The following is a 14857-nucleotide window of genomic DNA, read 5'->3' as shown; positions in this document are numbered from 1 at the left end:
GGTTGTAACCTTGGTGTAACTATTAGGAACATCCCAAGAGCAACAAGTGAGCATGTGGTGTTTTAGACCAGAACTCTGAAGCAGAGTGCGCATCCCCAGGGAATGAGCAAGAAAGTCCGTGCAATAAGACTTTCTACCATGGGAAGAAAACAGGACACCTCCTGGTTCTAGGTATTCTTAGGCCTCATTCCTTACATGTCATACAATGCATGATATAAATTAGTGCATAATAGATTTCTAATTCATAAGTAAATATATTTAAACTTGCATGCTCAAAACCTTTTCATTGCGGTGATAATGAATCAAAAGCATTTAGAGACCACTCATCAAGACAGAACCACACAGCATTCAGGTTTCTCTGTGTATGTGACTGAATAGAGGAAGTCATGGTTGATATTATGAAAACACATTTCCCATCGGAACATACATTTATTCAGTTATTCAAATATATCCTTTTTGGAATTTTGACCCATGAAATTTAGTGTATTTAGTTGAATAATGACATTTTCTTCATCTCTCACGTAGTTATTGAAAGCTCACTTTGTGTTTTGTACCTTATGTTCCTCTGTATAGAAAATATAACTCGGGGCTTTCCCAGGTCAGATTCTTCTTCTGGTGCATTTACTTTTATTATTTTTCACAAATTTTCACAGCTGTATTGTCATTTGGCATCACATTTTTTTGACTTAGAAAAATATATTTGTTTATTTCATATTAAGAATTAACTTTTCTTAGAATTGTGTTTTCAAAGTCATTATTGGAAAAGTAGGTTTTAGTAACCACACCATTGCTTTCCCTTATAAACCGAAAACATGACTCATTGAGTGGAGTGCTCAGAGCTTGCTTAATTAATGAAAGGGGATTTTTATCATGAAAACATATAAATCTCTATTGAAAAACCATGGAAAGATTTTTTTTTATTTTGTTTAAAACAGTTTGTTCTAATAGCAACCCTGCAGAAAACAGTTCCTGATGATGCCTAAAAGCTTTGCAACTATGTCAGAGGCCAGTTATTAAAACTGCTATTATGGAGCTGGTCTCTGAATAAAAGTTTGCCAGGAATTCAGTGGATAACAAGGAAAGTACCTGATGAGGACGAGTTCTGATAAAGAACAATCAGTACTACCATCACCACAGCAATGGCTCCGAAAAACTGCTTTGATTGGAAAGAGAGGGTATATGTGACGGCCAGATGTATCATGTCATTCATTCATTCAGCAGTGTAGTGAGCACATGTTGTATATTCCATACTGTGCTTAGCACTTAGTGATAATGATTGCCTATTCCTCTGGATAGAATGTGTGAGATCCAGGAAGAGCTACCAATCCTGGTAATTATTTTGTTTGATAGTGTAGGAAATTCTACAAGGAGTAGGGTCCACCCTGATTCAGCTAGTGGCTCTCAGAAAACTCATGAGAGAATTGATAGCTATCTACATGATTAATTAAATAGGATTTGACCCAAATGGCTCAGAAGTCCTAGGGACTGGATACAAGAAGTGATGTAACTTCCAGGATTCAGAATGGATATATAGTAGCATTGTGGAAACATATGGACCCCCCCCCTCCAAAAAAAAAAAAAAAAAAAGAGAGTGAGAGAGAGAAGGAAATCATTCAATGATTAATAGTTATAGCTTAGGGAGGTTGGCAGTAAATTGTACTAAATTTGATTTAAAAAATCCAAATTGCTCTATCTTGAGTCTTAACAGTAATTTCTAGGGATAATAATTGTGTACACCTTATAAATTTCCATCTTCACAAAGGATGAGTGATACAGTGTGGTTGTGAGACGTTCTAATGTCAGTTTTTTATGGTTGTGAGACGTTCTAATGTCAGTTTTCCTAATTTTAGACCAAGTGTCGAACAGGAAATGGACAATGTCTTGAATGCTGAAATTGAAATTTCCCAAAATATAGGTTCAAATGCTAGAGAGGTTTACCTTTTGTAACCTTGTGTTTTTCTGACTCAATGGTTTATGAGAAGCTTTGTTTAGCGGGTGAACTAGTGTTTAATACTAAAGTCATACTTCCATTTGTAAAAAAGAAAATAGAATTTATAACATTACTGAAAGAGCCTCTTAGTCCTTGAAGCATGGAGAAAACACTTTATTCAGTTAAATTGCTTTACCATAAAAAAGGAAAAATATACCAAAGCAGGAAGTTTTTTTTTCTTCCTTTATATTAACACAGGATGGTTTTGATTAATAAAAATAAAGTAAAGCAAACATATAATACATATAGCATTTTAGAAATAATGTTGATAACTTAGCCCAGAATGGCTAGATGATTCCCAGGCTAGATCTTCTTTTAAAATTTTTAATTGAATTTATTGGGGTGACAGTTAATAAAATTATGCAAGTTTCACATGTACAATTCTGTAATATATCATGTGTATATTATAGTGTGTGTTCACTCCAAGTCAAGTCTCCTTTCATCATCATTTTTTTAATAAGTATTCTCTGAGTCAGGAGCATCACAGGGCAAGAAAATTAAATTTAAGGGCAGAGGGCATGGTAGAGGCCCTATACTATAGGCCCGTGGTCGGCAAACTGTGGCTCGCGAGCCACATGCGGCTCTTTGGCCCCTTGAGTGTGGCTCTTCCACAAAATACCACGGCCTGGGCGAGTCTATTTTGAAGAAGTGGCGTTAGAAGAAGTTTAAAAAATTTGGCTCTCCAAAGAAATTTCAACCGTTGTGCTGTTGATATTTGGCTCTGTTGACTAATCAGTTTGCCGACCACTGCTATAGGCAAATTCTTTAGGGCCAACTGTTAGAAACTGTTGGAATGGGGACAGAAGCAAGGTGAGGAGGCTTCTGGTAAAATAATGCTTATCTTCAGACTCACCTGGTTTGGAGGCACACCTTGTTTGATTTAGTGTTTGCAGCCCCAGCTGGGTGTTTACCATTCGGTGTGGGCACACAAGGCTGGGGGATCAATGACGGGATCATAGGTGACATGGACAACCAGGTCAATGCAAAAGCCTGTGATATGGAGCCAGGCAGGCCTGGGTTTGAATTCTAGCTCTGCTGCCTCCCTTCCTGGGAGACCTGACACGTTATTTTACCTACTGAGTCTCTGTCTTCTCTGTTGAAAAGTGGGGACACTTCCTGTTGAGATGTCAAGGAGCCAATACAAACCCGTCTTTCACTTCAAGAGTTCTGAACGAGACTGTGAGAATGATGGCAATTGAATTATTAGCTTAACATGGAGGGACCTGGAGAGTATTATGCTAAGTGAAACAAGCCAATCAGAGAAAGACAAGTATTACATTATCTCATTCATATGTGGAATCTAATGAACGAAATAAACTGATGGACAAAATAGATCCAGAGATGTAGACGCATAGAACAGACTATGGAACCTCAGAAGGAAGGCAGGGGAGGGTGGAAGGGGGGGAAGAGATCAAAGAACTTGTATGCATATATCCGTAACCCATGGACACAGACAATAGGGAGGTAAAAGCCTGGGGTGGGCGGTGGGGGGAGGCTAGAAGGGGTCAATGGGGGGAGGGGAAGGACACATGTAAGACTTTCAAGAGTAAAAATTTAATTTAAAAAATTATTAGCTTAATTACTGTAAAGGCAGCTGGAGTTATGGCTTACATCTAAGGACAAATAGTTTTACTAGTTGCCCTGTCCTAAGTCGGTGGAAATGTCAGGAGTGGGAATGCAGCTTCCCTCAAATTTTTAGGAAGCTCGTCTGGGGAGAGAGTGAGTCCCGAGCATTAGTGACGGCCCGCACCTTTCCTGGGCTACATTTGGGACCTGCAGTTTAATCTGCTGGATTAGGTTAGGCTGTGGCTGGTTTCCTTCCTTAAGCACCAGGGAGAAGACGCCCCAGAGAGCAATAGCACTTTTAAAGGAGGCTGTCACGTATCCTCTGCGAGTCAGGGGGAGAGTTATTTTAACTACTTGGAAAAGTTTGTAAGATTCCTGAAACCTGTGTGCTTCCACCCCTCTTTGCTATTTTTATTGCCAGCTGTCCACTCTCCTATAATGATTAGCCGAAAGCTCTTAAAATGGAAAGGACCTGTGTGCATATTTTGGATGGCAACAAAGAAAACAGCAGTGAGGTGACTGTTCCTGCCAAGTGGGTGAGGAACCCAAAAGTGGACAGTGGGCTGTAGCATCCTGCAGGCTGTGTCTCGGGAGTCTGTGGAAAGAGGGGATCGAAATTATGGAGTGGCAGAGTGGACCTGGGGGTAGGGGGCTTATAGGGAGTGAATCCAGGACAGAGAAATTACCCTGTGTCCTTAACTAGCAAGAGACCCCTGGACAGGTTTCCTGAATGTAGCCAGATTAAAATTAATACTTATAACAGCCAAGACATTTTTTGAATGTTTTCTATTTTAAAACAAATCCAATAGCTCTTTTTAGCAACTTATCTGCAGATAATTTAATTTGGGCAAGATTCTTAGATCAAGTGAATTGAATAAGGTGGAAATTAATTCATAAGTCTCAGCTGTCAGAAAGTGACCAGGATTTGGGAGTTGTTTGACAATACTCCATATACATTAGTTTTCCTAGATCTTTTGACTCCTGGTATTTCATCTTAAGAGTGGCAATTAAGAATGGGAAAACACTGCCCCCCCCTCCCCCAATCCCCTCGACCGTGGCTTAGAATCCACTGAAACTTGTGGGGTAAACATTTTACCCAAATATAAACCTTTTAGTGATTAAGCTAATTTACTCTTTTCAAACTGTGACATCCTGTTTATAAGAAGGAAGATTTATAAAAAGTCATCTTGAGCTTGAACCTGACTCCTCAAATCAACATTTTGGTGAATTTAAGTGTTAAATGAGTCACAACTATTTGGATGAAGATTTTCTGGTTTTGAAGAGAAAGTACTCGGAAAAAATGTCATTTTGGTTTTATTGAAATGGAAACATTTGAAAAATAGAATTCGCTAGTGAGCCTATCATGTGACAAGTTTCCACACACAATTCTTAAGTCACTTCTGTGAATCGTAGAGCTGCATCCCCCAGGGCCAAGTCTTAACCATCATGAGATGCATTTAGCCTCCATAATCCTTCCAAGAAACGATGTTTTTTTTGTGTTTTTTTTTTAATATTTTTATTGAGGTATTATATGTGTACATATCTTACTATTACCCCCCCCACCTCACACCCACACATGCCCTCACCCCCCAGAGTTTTGCGTCCATTGTTTATGCTTATATGCATGCATACAAGTCCTTCGTTTGATTTCATAACTCCCCCACCTTTCCCAAACTTTCCCCCTGTACTTTGAAAGTCTGTTTGATGCTTTACTGTCTCTATCTTTTTGTTCACCACTTTATAATGTTCTTTACTATCCCTAAATGAGTGAGATCATGTGGTATTTTTCTTTCATTGACTGGCTTATTTCACTTAGCATAATGTTCTCCAATTCCATCCAGGTTGCTGCAAATGATGAGAATTCCTTCTTTTTTATGGCAGCATAGTATTCCATTGTGTAGATGTACCACAGTTTTCCGATCCAGTCATCTGCTGATGGGCACCTAGGCTGTTTCCAAATCTTAGCTATTGTAAATTGTGCTGCTATGAACATAGTGGTGCATATATCCTTTCTGATTGGTGTTTCTAGTTTCTTCGGATATATTCCCAGGAGTGGGATTACTGGGTCAAATGGGAGTTCCATTTTCAGTTTTTTGAGGAAACTCCATACTGTTCTCCACAGTGGCTGCACCAGTCTGCATTCCCACCAGCAGTGCACGAGGGTTCCTTTTTCTCCGCATCCTCGCCAACACTTGTTGTTTGTTGACTTGTTGATGATAGCCAATCTGACAGGTGTGAGATGGTACCTCATCGTTGTTTTGATTTGCATCTCTCGGATAATAAGTGACTTTGAACATGTTTTCATGTGTCTCTTGGCCTTCCTTCTGTCTTCTTTTGAAAATATTCTGTTTAGGTCTGTTGCCCATTTTTTTATTGGATCATTTATCTTCCTCTTATTGAGTTGCATAAGCTGCCTGTAGATGTTGGAGATTAAACCTTTATCAGTGATAGCATTTGCAAATATGTTTTCCCATGCAGTGGGCTTTCTTGTTGTTTTGTTGATGGTTTCTTTTGCTGTAAAAAAGCTTTTTATTTTGATGTAGTCCCATTTGTTTATTTTCTCTTTAGCTTCCATTGCCCTAGGGGCAGTGTCAGTGAAGAAGTTCTTGTGGCATATGTCTGAGATTTTGTTGCCTGTGGATTCCTCTAGTATTTTTATGGTTTCCCGTCTTATGTTTAAGTCCTGTATCCATTTTGAATTTATTTTTGTGTATGGTGTAAGTTGGTGATCTAGTTTCATTTTTTTCATGTATCTGTCCAGTTTTCCCAGCACCATTTATTGAAGAGACTGTCTTGACTCCATTGTATGTTCATGCCTCCTTTGTCAAATATTAATTGAGCATAGTGGTTTGGGTCGATATCTGGGTTCTCTATTCTGTTCCATTGATCAATATGTCTGTTCTTGTGCCAGTACCAGGCTGTTTTGAGAACAGTGGCTTTGTAATACAGCTTGAAATCTGGTATTGAGATCCCACCTACTTTATTCTTCTTTCTGAGGATTGCTGAGGCTAGTCGGGGTCTTTTTTTATTCCAGATGAATTTTTGGAGAGTTCTTTCTAGGTCTGTGAAATATGCTGTTGGTATTTTGATGGGGAGTGCATTGAATCTGTAGATTGCTTTGGGTAGTATGGACATTTTAATGATGTTGATTCTACCAATCCAGGAACATGGTATGTTCTTCCATCTGTTTACTTCTTCCTCTATCTCTTTTTTCAGTGTCCTGTAGTTTTCTGCGTATAGGTCTTTTACCTCCTTAGTTAAGTTTATTCCTAGGTATCTTAATTTTTTTGGTGCGATGGTAAATGGGATTGCTTTTTTAGTCTCTCTTTCTGTAAGTTCATTATTGGTGTATAGAAAAGCCATAGATTTCTTGGCGTTAATTTTGTATCCCGCTACATTGCCGAATTCATTTATTAAGTCTATTAGTTTTTTGATGGAATCTTTTGGGTTTTTTATGTACAATATCATGTCATCTGCAAATAAGGACAGCTTCACTTCTTCTTTTCCAATTTGGATGCCTCTTATTTCTTCTTCTTGCCTAATTGCGATAGCTAATACTTCCAGTACTATGTCAAACAGGAGTGGTGAGAGTGGGCATCCCTGTCTTGTTCCTGTTCTTAGGGGAAATGGTTTTAGTTTTTGCCCATTGAGTATGATGTTTGCTGTGGGTTTATCATAAATAGCTTTTATTATGTTGAGGTATGAGCCTTCTATTCCCACCTTGTTGAGAGTTTTTATCAAGAAAGGGTGTTGGATTTTGTCAAATGCTTTTTCTGCATCTATTGATATGACTATGTGATTTTTATCTCTCAATTTGTTTATGTGATGTATCACGTTTATTGATTTGCGGATATTGTACCATCCTTGCATTCCTGGAATAAATCCTACTTGGTCATGGTGTATGATCTTTCTGATGTACTGCTGGAGCCGATTTGCTAGAATTTTGTTGAGGATTTTGGCATCAATGTTCATGAGGGATATTGGCCTGTAATTCTCTTTCATTGAGTTGTCTTTATCTGGTTTTGGTATTAGGGTGATGCTGGCTTCATAGAAGGAGCCTGGAAGTGTTCCTTCCTCTTGAATTTTTTGGAATAGTCTGAGGAGGATAGGTTTTAGTTCTTCCTTGAAAGTTTGATAAAACTCTCCTGTGAAGCCATCTGGCCCCGGGCTTTTGTTTGCCGGAAGCTTTTTGATGACTGCTTCAATTTCTTCCATAGTTACTGGCATGTTGAGCTGTTTAGAATCTTCCTGATTGAGTTTTGGAAGGTTGTATTTTTCTAGGAATATGTCGATTTCCTCTAGGTTGTCCAGTTTGTTGGAATAGAGTTGTTCGTAGTATTTTGTAACAATCCTTTGTATTTCGTCGGGGTCTGTTGTTATTTCACCTCTTTCATTTCTGATTTTGTTTATTTGGGTCCTCTCTCTTTGCTTCTTGGTGAGAACGATGTTTTTTTAAAAAACATTGCACTAGGTAAAAAATATTCACAACATTTTGAAGGTAACATTATTTACTTTGAAATGTATTCTTAAATGAAGTTAACATTATTTGCCTGATAGAAAAATGGTCTCTGACCCTTTAATACTTGAAAATGTCATTGCAGGCCAATTCAAAGTTTAATTTAGATAAAGGAGTCAAAATTTTATACTTGATTTTTAAAAAAATCCTTACTCAAGAATATGTTTCCTTTGACTTTTAGAGAGAGAAGAAGGGAAAGGGAGAGAGAGAGAAACATCGATGTGAGAGAAACCTTGCTTGGTTGCCTCCTGCACGTGCCCCAACCAGGGATCAAACTACAACCTGGGTATGTGCCCTGACCAGGAATCGAACCCGAGACCCTTTGGTGCATGGGGCGATGCTCCAACCAATGGAGCCACACCAGCTGAGGCATTATATTAGTTTTTTAATGAATAGTGGCTACGTATTAGCTGTTCTTATGATTGGATGGGTTGAATTTTGAGAATTGAGTACATCCATGGCTCCTGTTTTAACATCCCAGTCTATCTGCTATTGATCCTGTAAATTTAAGGATCCTACTGGGTTTCTCCACCTGTTTGTACTTCAAGCACATCAAACCCATCATGTCCCAGTTTAAGTTGCTTCTCTCTTCTTTGTCACTCTTCCTTCCCCTGTGTTTCCTGTTCAGTTGCTGGCACCATCTCCCACGTGAGGGCTCTGGTCACTAGCGCCTTCCTTTTACCCTTTTACTTATCACACCAGCTAACTGGTTGTTAATGCCTGATGATGCTGTCTCCAAAATGCTTCTTTTTTCCATTTCAGCCTCAACTCGGGCACAGTAATTTATTAGCTCCTTTAGAACAAACTTTCTAACGGGCTTCCCTGTCAGCCCTTCCTTTCTGCCAGTAGGTCTTTCTGTGCATTTAGTGAAGCATGCATATAGGACGTACCTGTCTGTCCACTCTTACCTACTCCCCATGGCGTCAGGAGCCAGTCCTCGCAGCCTGACGTAACTTTCTTTTTCTAGATTCTTCTCTTCTACCCATCTGCTCCCTGGCACTCATCCACATATAGATTTAGCTGCTACTAAAAGTCTTCTGAATATACCACACATTTCCACCTAAACGTTTCTCTGTTTTGATCCTCATCACTTAAGACTCATTTTCTGTCCACTCGCCTTCTTTCTTCCTGAAGTGAAAATCCTTTCTTCTGTGTCCTCTCTTAGCACGATTTTATTCTCTTTCGCTGTCACTGGGTATACCCCGTGATGGTTGATTGTCTATGTGAGGCTTTCTCAGGCTAAATGACGAATTTCTTAAGAGAGAGCTTTCTTTCCATCTCTGGTGAAAAAACTCACTCATCAGTGTTTGGGATTTAATATGTGTCCCATTAAACTGTGGAGGAGGGATGTGGTGAAATGTATTCACATTCTCATAGGTACAGTTAAAGTACCAAATGGATGGAGAAGTAAAGATTAGAATGAAGCAAAAGAGCTCCTTTGTCTTTTTTTTTTTTTCTTGAGAGCTAGAGATTTAAATTTATGACAAACATGGGAATTTCAAAGTCAGAGAACAGAGAATGGCAGCATTACCTGCAAATTACTGTTTAAATGAGACCCACCAAGGCATTGTCTCTGCCATTTGTTATCAATCTATTGTATTGATGATTTTTAAATAAGAACCACTCTCTGTCCAGGTTAGCATTGAATTGATTGGGTAGCATGTATTGATTGGTTAGTATGATTTGGTTGGCAATAAGGTAGCTTTACTCAATTAAATGTGTACCAAAAAAGTGTCATCTCTGTCTTCTCCTTGTTAAAATAGAGGTGGAAAGAGAACTTGGAGTAAAGTGCTAGACTTAATTATAAGACACATTGTAATAAATAAAAAAGAAACAAGGAACAACATTATGATCTGGAGAATTAATGAAACTTATTTAACTGGTTGTTGAAAAAATAGATAAGGATAGCATGAGGGAAAGGAGGAATTTCATGTGAAGGAAATGACATGGGTTAATTGACAAGAAAATTGCTGATTTGCAAGCCATAATTTTAGCAAATATCTGTATTGTTAATATTTATGAATTTAAAGTTATTTTGTTCTACTTTGTTTTCTTTCTCGCAGGTGGGTCAGATATTGAGTACCTAGACTTCTATAAGCCTGTCGTGTGGTTTTGGATCCTCGTAGGACTTGCTTACTTTGCTGCTGTCCTGAGCATGATTGGAGACTGGCTCCGAGTGATTTCGAAAAAGACAAAAGAAGAGGTAAGAATTAAGAAGTTTTCAAAAACACTTCTATTTAGCTAATTTAATAAATGTTAACAATTTTTTTACATTTACATTTTAAAGCAGTATTTAAACATTTAATTTTTAAATATTTATGTTTAGTATGACTTTGTTTTACATGGCTGTCATATAAGTTATAATTCATTCACTTACTAAATACTAAACACTCCCTATGTTCCTGATGCTATCTAGGTGCTTAGGGTAATTTGTGCTAAAAAGGATGTAATTAAAGTGTTTTTTTCATTATTTCTTTTTTTTTTGTTTCATTTTTTTTTCTCTCAAAGGAACAAAGTAAATTTTATTCCATAGAGAAAAGTATAATAGAAAATATTTTTGTCAAGGTATCAGCAGCATGAAAAAGTGAATGTACTGTGGAATATTGAATTTAGTCAATTATTTCCTTTTTTGTTATGTCTACATAAATGTGTGGTAGTCCAGATGTATACAAACACATATATTACAAACAGATATATGACCCAAAGCTGTATGTGTTATGGCCAATTTCCAATTTCTTAATATATTAATTTTAGCTGCTCAAAAACATACACTTTTACACATTTTGAACAACTGTATACATAGAAATGAATATCAGAATATCATGACATTTTAGAAAATTTAAAATTTAAATCTGATTTTGAAATTACAGAGCTCTGAAATTAAATTTTGATTTAATGTTTTTAGGTCCAGAAGTCCTGTTAGTTTGAATGTGATAGAATTGTATGAATTTTGTGTGTTTTTGTTCTGGTTGTTAGCCAATTTTACTAATTTTTTTCAGAGGACAAGTCTATAAAACTTGTACTCATTGTTTTTCTTTAATTATCCCCTTCAATTCATTATCTGCTATTCATAAGCCAAGAGACATCAGTGTCAAAATCTTTGATTGATACACACACTGATCTTTAAACATACACCCAAAAGAAATAGAATAAAATAGAATATGATAAAGTTAATGCATCTCTCCAGACAAAACAATTTTATTTGAAAATCTTCAAGTCATATAATTTCATATAAATACTGAAGGTACCCATGGTGATTAGAAAGCATGTAAATTATCCAATAGTTCCCTACATGGATACTGTATTTCTCAGTTGGGCATTCACGTGTTCAGTCTGTATGCATTCATCTATATCTTAGTTGCACCATAAAACCAAAGTCTTTTTATTAGAAACAAATCAGCAAGACAATATGCTTGACGTTCTACTTTAAATCATGTGAAAAGTTCTACTTTGTATAGGACACCAACTTATTTGGCTTAGCCTTAGACAAACTCACTGTGTGTGTGTGTGTGTGTGTATGTGTGTGTGTGTGAGTGTGAGAGAGAGAGAGAGAGAGAGAGAATGAATTGTGATTATTTTCACCACAATGTATTTTCAGTGTACTCTGAAGGATCTTGAGATGCTAAGGAAAAAAGAAATTGTAAACAGGAACTATTTTAGATGACAAGCTAAAAGGAGAACTTCTCAAACATCTAGCCATAAACTGGCTTTCTTTCAAATGGTTTCTTAGAAACACGCACATGCCTTTATTTTTTAAATAAAATAGAACTGAACAGAATATATCGCTTATAGTTAAGAAAAATAATAGTTTGTGAAATATATATTATAAGCATACAAATTATATACATACATACATACATACATACATATGTACATACTAATAATATTGTGGATCACAGTTTGAAAGCCACTAAGGCACTTACAGAACATATCTGCATCACACTGCCCTATTTAATTAAATATTCAGGAATATCTGATTAATGTTTTAAAAGCTGTATGTTAAAAACCAGTGCTTTGGGATCGGACTGATGGTGCAGAGCTTCTTCAGAGTAATGAGATAGCCATCTGTACGAGGGCTCCGGCTGCCATCGCAAAACCCCGCAGACGGGGTGGCTTAGCTGTCAGAAACGGATTTCCCCACAATTCAGGAGGCTGGAGGTGCCAGCAGGTTTGGTTTCTGGGAGGTCTCTCTCTCAGCTTGCAGATGGTGCCTTCTTGCGGTGTCCTCATGTGGCCTTTCCTCTGTGCACACGCCTGGGGAGAGAGTGCACGGGTGGCTTTCTTCTTCTTACAAGGACACCAGTGCTGTTGGGTTGGAGCTCCACACTATGACCTCATTTAACCTTAACCACGTCCTTTAAGGCCTTATCTCCAAATACAGTCCCTTTTGGGCTTCAACGTCTGAATTTGTGGAGAATGCAATTCAGGCCATAACAGCATTCTTTGAAATAAACTTGCATTTGTACATGCATTGGTTTATTTCATATGAAAAACAAGTTTGTGTGCCTACTTATGAGTGATCTTCATGATTCGCAACCAAAAGTGTGAGATGCATCATCGTGTTTTCATGCTGTTAAACACTGAAAAGTAGTATTGTTGTTTTCTTTTGGCTTCTACCTCGCCTTGTGAGTAACATCCTTTCTGGTGGCTGCATCTGTAGGAAGTTCATGGGAATGAAGGCCATGAGCAAGTTCATGTGAATACTCTGGAGCTGCAGCTGCACCAGACAGTTGAGCCAGTTGAAATGGGACTGTCAATTTGAGCAGATGTGTGTTTTCTAATGTAAAATGCTGTTTAGGGAAGTGACAAAATCAGGTCACAAATTCAACAGAAAATGTAAAGAAAGGAAGGGAATGACAATTTATAATTTATCTATAGATCATCAGGACCAAAGTCTTATAAATGAAATACTACTAGAATTTCTACAACTCTTGAAAAAGATTATTAGATCATTTTCATTTTGAAATAACTCACTAAAGGGCATAATTAAATAAAAACTAAATGCATCCTAGTTGTCATTTTTACATAGATGAACCATGCCACATGACCGTTCAGTCTGTATTTCTTACCTTCTAAGCTAAATCATTCCAGATACTCCAATTTTTAAATACTCCCTACATGTTCAGATGCAACAAGGTTATTTCTAGTTTTTAATTTTGATGAATGAAAATGCCAAATCATTTTGATAACTTGGAATCCTCCCTATTAAAAAATGTAACTAGTACAGAACATAAGAAAATACAAAGTAATATATAGCATTAAATCTCCAGTTGAAAATACTAAGACACATGCTTCCCTTGAATGAAAATATTTTGACATATTATAAACTCCAATCTTACATAATTTTAAAAAATCCCCACAAATAATCTTGGAACATAATCTGGTTAGGTTATAGTTTAAAAACAAATATATATTGCTTAAGTATAAACATAGCACCAATCGTATGTGTTCTTATTTCTGTTTTTATGTTAAAATATATTCTGTTTCCATTGAAGACTAATTTTAATGAAAATATTATGTTTAGAAATAAGGAGAAATAGCTTCTGATGAACATGCTGAAATAAAACATGTTGGTATGGCTAGCCCCTCTGACATAGTTGAAGAGGAGATAATCAGTTGGAACAATACTGCAAGGCTTTAGAAGTGTCACATATAATTACAATTGATGTGCATTCCTCAAGGAAAATAGTAATGACCTCAATAATTTTTCCATGGAGACATATGACTCTCTGTAAAGTGTTTGTTTCATTATTTTTAAATCTCTAATGGGAAGTAGGTCCATGTGCAACAATAAGAATTGATATGACTACCATTTTCTAAAGCCATGTACCTTCCTCTGAGGAACTGATGTTTTCATTTAGAAAATAAATATTATTTAGGTATTCTGGATAACACAGTGTTACTAATATCTGACGCAGGAGAAGTAAAAATAAGATGTGGTCACAAAATTCAGAAGGCAAATTCCTAAGCAAGCAGGGAATAGGCATCCTTATTATGCATAAACATAGTTCAGTTTGATACCATTTACATCCCTCAAGTGGGAAAGGCCTGGATTTTTGTACAGTTCCTGTACTGATGTACATATACCACAGTGTTTGGGATGTTCCTGTCCATGTGTGAGACAAACACTACCACAGCTCCTATCACAACATGCTGGTGTCCTGGCCCTACAGCTGGCCACAGTGGGTGCATAGCCAAGCATCGCTTCTTTTTTGATTTCAGAGAGGAAGGGAGAGGGAGAGAGAGAGAGAAATGTCAACAATGAGAGACAATCATTGATCGGCTGCCTCCTGCACACCCACACTGAGGATTGAGCCCGCAACTGGGCATGTGCCCTAACTGGGAATTGAACCATGGTTCATAGGTCGACGCTCAACCACTGAGCCACGCCGGCCGAGCCAAGCATCACTTCTTAACCAGTAGCCTGGAGGTGTTCATGCACATGGGAATGCTCACTTTAGGACGTTGGCCTTATCTCAGTCATATTAGGAAAACTCCCTTTGCTTGGGAAGCACTAGTGCCAAGAAGCCTTGAAAGAACTGATACTTGGCCGCCGCACTATGAAGGAGCCTGAGAATGTGGAGGGATATAGTTTTCTTCCGCCGGTTACCTGGCCAGAGAGCATTTGGTCTTCTCCGAAAGCCACTCCCTTCAGTGACGAAGCTAGGATTTGGTGGCTGTCAGGGCTGGAGATGGGCAGTGAAAGGGCGGAAGGTTGCTGTGCAGCACTTTGTCATTATTTCTTATGGGAGAAGTGTTCGTAATATGAAAGGCTTTCGATTTCA

General features: G+C 37.7%; 1 protein-coding gene across 2 annotated transcripts in view; it reads left to right on the top strand.

Moving 5' to 3' along the window:
• The window catches only part of KCNK2 (potassium two pore domain channel subfamily K member 2), a 94390-nt gene that overhangs the window by 56825 nt on the left and 22708 nt on the right, over window positions 1-14857 (top strand). For both annotated transcript variants that reach the window (XM_028152193.2, XM_054711635.1), the window contains exon 6: window positions 10136-10275. In XM_028152193.2, coding sequence (XP_028007994.1) covers window positions 10136-10275 — 140 coding nt within the window. The remainder of the gene's footprint in view (window positions 1-10135; window positions 10276-14857) is intronic.

The sequence above is a fragment of the Eptesicus fuscus genome, chromosome 22 (genome assembly GCF_027574615.1).
Source record: "Eptesicus fuscus isolate TK198812 chromosome 22, DD_ASM_mEF_20220401, whole genome shotgun sequence".
Classification (NCBI taxonomy): Eukaryota; Metazoa; Chordata; class Mammalia; order Chiroptera; family Vespertilionidae; genus Eptesicus; species Eptesicus fuscus.
This window is presented reverse-complemented; position numbering and strand designations above follow the sequence as displayed.